Consider the following 7,019-nt stretch of genomic DNA (forward strand, 5'->3'; position numbering starts at 1 on the left):
ATTTGAATCATTCATCCTCAGTCAGTCTGGAAACACGAGCTGGAATTCTTGCTGCCCCATTCATTGCTTTTTCTTCATATTCCTTAATCTGTTTCTTCTCTCTCTCTCTCTCTCTCTCTCTCTCTCTCTCTCTAATCCTTTAACTTGAAAGTAAGTATAGGAACTGAAAATAAATAGATGGCCACTCTCATTTTTAATTTTTCCCATGAAAAACAAATCTTCTTAGCTCAGAGATCCTAGAATGAGTCCTTGGAATCACGTGTCCCTCTCCCACAAATCCCAATTGCAAAAAACTAGTATTCCTCTTTGGATTTGTTTTGGGTCAAGGTTTATGTGGCCCAGACTGACTAAAGTTCACAATCCTTCTGTTTCAACCTCCTGCATATGGGGATTACAAGCCTGGCTAATTATAATGACTAAAGTAATTAAAATGGAAAAAAATCACGATTTAAGTAGAAAAAAACCAAAATCATTAAATGTTATAATAATGTAAAGGTGTGTGCCTAAGAGGAGGAACGAGTGTCAGTATGAGGATATTTGATAGTGTGTGTCCTGTTCTTTTTTCAAAGCTGAACTTGATGACATTTTTAAGTCAAAAAGTTTATTTCAAACTGTGTTTTCTGTAAGTACCAAGTTGTATGCTTAGTAGTTATCCTGAATCCTATCAAGAAATTCTCAGAGATTTTAAGTATTTTACGCTGACTTGCCCAGATAACCTCAGTGGTCCTTTTCCTGTGTTTTTAAGTTATATTTAAAAATAAGTAAATCTGATGACATGTAATACAAGTAACAAAAAGTCTTACACCCTTCAGAGCATTTCCTTTTCTATAAATTCTTAACCTTGATAGAAATATTGTGGCATTGACTTTTTTTCTTTTCTATTTTGGGGGAATTCTTGTCATGCCAACATATCTGGGCAGATCTAAATAGCAAGAATAGGTTCAGTAGCTGGAAGAGCAGAATGTCAACCAGAAGTTCAGAGAGCTGGTGTTCAGATGTGCTGGCCATCTGCAGTTTGCATCCCTTGTGATGTGGAGGAAAGAGCAGCATTTGTACTTCCGTTGAAACCGTGCTGTGTGTTCAGGAAGGAAGTGCCTGCTGTCAGAGGTCAGGAGCAGGATGAATGAGATTTGAAAGGGGAGTATTTACTACGGGGTTTTCCTGAACCCTGGCCTCACTGGAGATGATGCTATTTCTAGTAGCCTTGCTGGAGACTTGGTTAGACCCAGATCTGTTAGATCATGATACGAGTGGACAACGTAAACAGGAAGCTGTAGCCATACATACTTACGTGTGCTAGGCCAACGGATATAGGATTAAGAAACTTAGACTTTGACCAAAGAAATATGCCAGAGGCGCGTAAAGGCCCTTCCATCCTGGAAACTTTATCTGAAAAGGGTTCCAGGCACATGAAACATCTAGAAAGCATGCCCTGAGCTGAACAGGTAACAGAGCTAGTGATGCTGGGTGTGAGGCAGAACAGGTTAAAGTACCTGGCAGTTGCCTTAAGTCCAAAGAGTAGTTATAAAAGTGGAACATTTTTTGCAAATCTTTGAATAACTGGAACAAGAACAGTGTGTGGAGATGGGTGATAACAGATCTTATCACAATATAATAAATTCCTTTCTGAGGTGGTAAAATGTTTTTTGGATGTACTCAGGGAGTGAGGCATAGAAGGGAGGTTTCCACCAGTGTAGTCAGACAACAGGAGCCTCCTGTCCCTCCCCTGTGCAGGCTGCTGTGCTAGGTTGAGTTGCATCTCATCCCCCCCTTATTCACATCACATCCGCTTGTCAGCTGAGCACGGCAGTGTTTCCTTTCCCTTTCTTGGTTGTTTCTAAGCTCAGGTGCAAAAATAGATGCTGATCACACATCCCTGCCCTTTTCTCTTATGTCACCTTTTCCTAAAGCAGGTAGCCTGTCCTTCCTACTTAACCTTTTCAGTCTTTTTTTTTTTTTCCAACACATGGGCCCCTTTGTCCTTATATGTGTTTCTTACTGTGCTCTAAAATGTAAAATGTTGCCCACTCCAATTCTGGATGTGAAATTCAGAATTCCCCTTCATCTCTCTTAGGATATTCTTTTTGCCCCCATCTGCCTGGAGACAATATTCAGCATTCAGGATCTTGTGCAGTCATCATCTAGAAGTCTGCAGAGAGATGGCTGGGATTCTCTTTAAAACTGGATCAGACACTCAGTAGCCTCATCACACTGTAGATCTCTAAATTTCCTTTACCCGTGTGCAAGGATAATTAGGAAAAAGATCATTTTAGTGGCAATTCATATTCATTAAATTTGTTTTTTGTTGTTGTTGTTGGTTTTTTTGGGGGGGTCTTTTTGAGACAGGGTCTCCCTGTAGCCCCAGCTGACCTGGAACTCGTTATATAGACCAGGCTGGCCTCGAACTTACAGAGATTCACCTGCCTCTGCCTCCCAAGTGCTGGGATTAAAGGTGTGTGCCACCACGCCCGGCGCTAAATTTGTGTTTTTTTGTTGTTTTTTTTGTTTTTGTTTTTGTTTTTGTTTTGGTCTTTTTGAGACAGAGTCTCTTTGTAGCCCCAGCTGTCCTGGAACGCACTATGTAGACCAGGCTGGCCTTGAACTCACAAAGATCTGCCTGCCTCTGCCTCCCAAGTGCTGGGATTAAAGGCATGTCCCACCACGCCCGGCGTTAAATTTGTATTTTTTAAAGCAGCTACAAATTATAATTAGAAATAATCATAGTTTTCAGAAAAAATACCTAAAAGCTGGGGGGCTGGAGAGGTGGTTCACTAGCTAAAGTGTGTTCTGTACAAGCATGAGGATGTGAGTTCAGATCCCCAGTACCCACATAAAAGCTGGATACCCCCAGCATTAGGAAAATGGAGACAGGCATGTCCCTGGAGTGCACTGGCCAGCTGGTTTAGCCAGGTGGTAAGCTCCAGGTTAAACAAAAGACCCTGTCTCAAAAAATAAGATGGAGAGCAGTCAAAGAAGACACCTGACATCCACCTCTGGCCTCCACATGTATCATGCACACACATTCCTGTGTACATACCCACATGAGCACATACATACTGTAACATACACAAAATACATAGAAGCAGCCATTTCTGTCATCAAAGTAGGTATGCTTCAGCCAAACCTGATGTAACTGAATTTGTCCACCAGGAAAAGAAAAACTAGCAAAATTTCTATATTTTTGACAGAAGTATTATCTAGGTTTCAAAAAAGAAAATACCCATAATGCATGCCTACCTCATTCCTTGCCACTTTTGGAGTGCTTGGCTCTGTGATCTATGTATGAGGTTTATGCTGTTGTTTTGCTAACACATTCAGAATCTATCATCCTATATTGACCCCATGGTTCTTTTTCTCTCTGCAGGAATTGGAGGCCTTCAGGACTTCGTGTTAAAATCTGCAACCTTGTGCAGCTTGCCATCCTGCCCACCATTTATTCCACTCAGCTTTGAAGCCACCCCTATTGTAAGAGTTGCCGTTGAGCCAAAACACCCAAGTAAGATGACCTTGCTCTTAAAATCATGTGACGCTCGCTTTACCCTTGTTTGTTTGTTTAAACTGGGTCTCTCTGTAGCCTCAGCTGGCCTGGAGCTTACTATACAGACCAGTCCAGGCTGGCCGCCATCTCACAGAGATCTGCCTGCCACTGCCTCCCGAGTGCTGGGATTAAAGGTATGTGCCTCCTCACCCAGCCCACTTGTAATTCATGTATTTATTACTTGATTTCCCATCATTTGTTCCTCAGGAGACTGAATATTTTATGACATTTATGACAGAAGCAACCCATCAAAGGGCACTTTGCCTCTCTCCATTTTAGAAATGAACCATGGTGAAGTATGTTTGCTGACCAGGGATCGCCTTCTTGTTAATTTTAGAGAAGGGGTCATCTGCATCTTCCATGTCCCTGGCCCAGGGTTGTAGCTCAGCAGAGATTGCATGGCATATAACAGCTTCTGAGTTAGGTTCTTATCCCAAGCTTATAGATTCAAAATCCATGATCTACCCCTTTCTTCCAGGCTTACTAGATTGTCTAACAAGCATTGCATTGCATTGCATTTCTGTTTGGGAAACACTTCCTGCACTTTTCCCCATCACTGTGAGACAATCAGATATGTCTGCCCATATAATGAACCCTTGGCCTCAGCTTTTTCCATTTGCCTGCCCAGCCCTTGTTGACTCTTGCATTTTTCTCCCTGTGACTGAGCTATTCCAGTACCTAGTGTTAGTCAGTGAAGAAGCTCCAGATTGTCCCTTATGGGATCCAAAGAGCAGGCATGTGAATGGGCAGTTTTCCAAAGAAGCAGGTAATGGCTTCATTGGTGCCTATACCTATGTATACATCTTCTTCCCAGACTGAGACCTGACAACTCATCCCTCCTTCTGTCAAGTTCTAAGACACAGCCTTAGCTATTCAGGGTCCTTAAAACAAATATTGGACAATAATAACTCTGATGTTTGGGCTTAGTCCTGGAAAAGAGCTATCTGCCTTGGGGCTCAGAGACAGGCAGTCTTTCTAGGCTATCACTGTGGACAGTAGGTCACCCCACTCTATGGAAAGCTTGCTTCTTTGTGGGATACCCAGATCTTACCCTTCACGGTTTTATTCTTTTGTCCCAGTGCTGGGTTGGCTCTCATCACTGTCCACTGCATCACACTAAACTAACTCAATTCATGGAAGCCCAGTTTTATGGTAAGTTGTGGGCTTGGAGACTGGCAACCAAGGTTTATTCTTCGATGTTCCTAGTACATGTTTGCATCTTTATTCTTGGCTTTGTTTTTCTCTATTGCGTTTGCATCTACATTTTTAAGAATATAAATTAGTGGGCCAGAAAGATGGCCTAGTGGTTAAGAGTGCTTGATGCTCTTGTAGGTGACCCAAGTTTCATTCCCAGCACCCCTATGCAGTCACAACTGCCTATAACTTCTGCTCCAGGGATCTGACATCCTCTTCTGACTTCCACCAGCACCTGCATTCACATACATATAGATATGTGCAGACATACACATGCACATACATAAAAAATTAAGTCTAAAATATATGTATAGGAATTAATAAATATTTGATAACTTCAATTATAATATTTTAATAGAAATTTTCTAAAAGGCTGTTTGCTCTTTGGGCACTACTTTGTGCAGTCACACTGGTAAAGAGCAGCAGGACCAGCCTCTGTGTGGCTTCACTCCCCAAAATGAAGGATCCTGCCCAGTGCCTGGCTTCCTTCCTGTCCCACAGCACATGATGATTGAGGCTGATTTCCTTGACTTTGTCCATGAGTGAGGTAGTTTGATAAAGACAGTTATTTGCAGTTATTTAGAGGCCAAAGTGCATTCATTTCCTCTTATGTCCATCGTATTAAATTTTTCTAAACTTTTAAAAACTAAAATGTTTGAAAGGGGCATGCAATGTTCATTTTCATTTTAGAGAAATTTTGCTACTTTTCCACATAAAGTATGTTGCTGTTACTGGAGCTACTTTGCATTTCTTCACTATATTATTGAAATGCCCCTTTTGTATATTTCGGTTTCCGAGTGTTATACCCTTCACTTATCCAGCATCTTATTTTACATTCAGAGTAGAAAACTTTCCTTCATATTATTCCCATGCCTGGGAGCCCTTAGGGCTCATTTTCTCTTGGTCTTACTATCTTAGATTCACCCTTCATGTCCCCTTTCTCCATGAGTCCCTGTCTAGTGGCTATTAAACTATTCCACCCTCTCATAATGAGCATCCCTAATAATACAGCCGGAGAAGCCCTGGGCAGATGCCTTGTTATTCCTGCATGAAGTTCCTTTATCTTCTGGACCTCTCTTCTTTTCATCATGTTAAACTTGGTGGATTCATCCAAAACTCAGCCATTTACTCTTTGATGGAGTAGCACATCCATTTGTTCTCCTACTTCTCTTTTTCTCATTCCCAGGGCGGGGCTAAAATGGCATAGTGACCAGCCTCTGCTCTGCAAACAGCATCTACTCAAAACTCTAGAGAAACTCACAAATGTCTCAAAGCTGTTATTATTTTCATCATTCTCATAATCCTGCATGCATGCCAACACTATACTGTGGATTTTATATTGATTATCTGGTCCTCTCAACAGTCATTAAGATGATTTTTGGGGAGGGGTTAATATTTCATTTATTATTTTTAATTTATGTGTACGAGTGTACTGCCTGCATGTATGTGAGTGCACCCACGTCGCGCAAGCTGCAGAGGTCAGAAGAGGGCTTCAGATTCCCCTGGAAGTGGAGTTAAGGACAGTTCGTAGATGCCATGTGGGTGCTGGGAATCGAACCCGAGTCCTCTGCAAAAAGTTAGTGCTCTTAACCATTGAGCCATCTCTCCAGCCCCAGGATGATGTTTTTATCCTCATCCTCATGTCAGAGAGACTAAGACATAAAGAAGTAAATTAGGTACAAAGTTCTATGTTTGATCCCCAAGACTGGGAAAGTTACAGAAACAAAAATAGAAGAAACTGGGCATGCTCAGTGTTTAAGAGCATATCCTGCTCTTGCTTAGAACCCAAGTTCAGTTCCCACCACCCATGTCAGGCAGCTCACAACTGCCTATAACTCCAGTTTCAGGGGATTCAGCGCCCTATTCTATGGGGACCTGTACTCGGGTGCGTGCGTGCACACACACACACACACACACACACACACGCACACACACATACACGTAATTTTTAAATTAAAATTTAAAAAACAGGGAACTGGAGAGATGACTCAGCTGTTAAGAGCACTGGCTGCTCTTACAGAGGACCTGGGTTTGATTCCTAGCACCCACATGGCAGCTAACAACCATCTGTAACTCCAGTTCCAGAGGAATCCAGTACCCTCTTCTGACCTCCATAGGCATTGCACGACACAGGTGCATTTACACACATGCAGGCAATACACTCATATACATTAAAATAATAAATTTTTTTTAGTATCAATAAAATTTATTAGAATGCCATGATGTATCTAACTTCTTCAAACACATATTCTTAAGGGCATCTGCATACATTTTTGAAATCTTCCCC

General features: G+C 41.8%; 1 protein-coding gene across 1 annotated transcript in view; it reads left to right on the forward strand.

The window, feature by feature from the left end:
- Efl1 (elongation factor like GTPase 1) overlaps positions 1 to 7,019 on the forward strand; it is a 144,666-nt gene that overhangs the window by 98,431 nt on the left and 39,216 nt on the right. The window contains exon 16 of the mRNA XM_008844450.3: positions 3,365 to 3,496. Within this exon, the coding sequence (XP_008842672.1) occupies positions 3,365 to 3,496 (132 nt within the window). The remainder of the gene's footprint in view (positions 1 to 3,364; positions 3,497 to 7,019) is intronic.

Source organism: Nannospalax galili, unplaced genomic scaffold (assembly GCF_000622305.1).
Source record: "Nannospalax galili isolate Female #2095 unplaced genomic scaffold, S.galili_v1.0 scaffold902, whole genome shotgun sequence".
In the NCBI taxonomy this organism is placed as follows: domain Eukaryota; kingdom Metazoa; phylum Chordata; class Mammalia; order Rodentia; family Spalacidae; genus Nannospalax; species Nannospalax galili.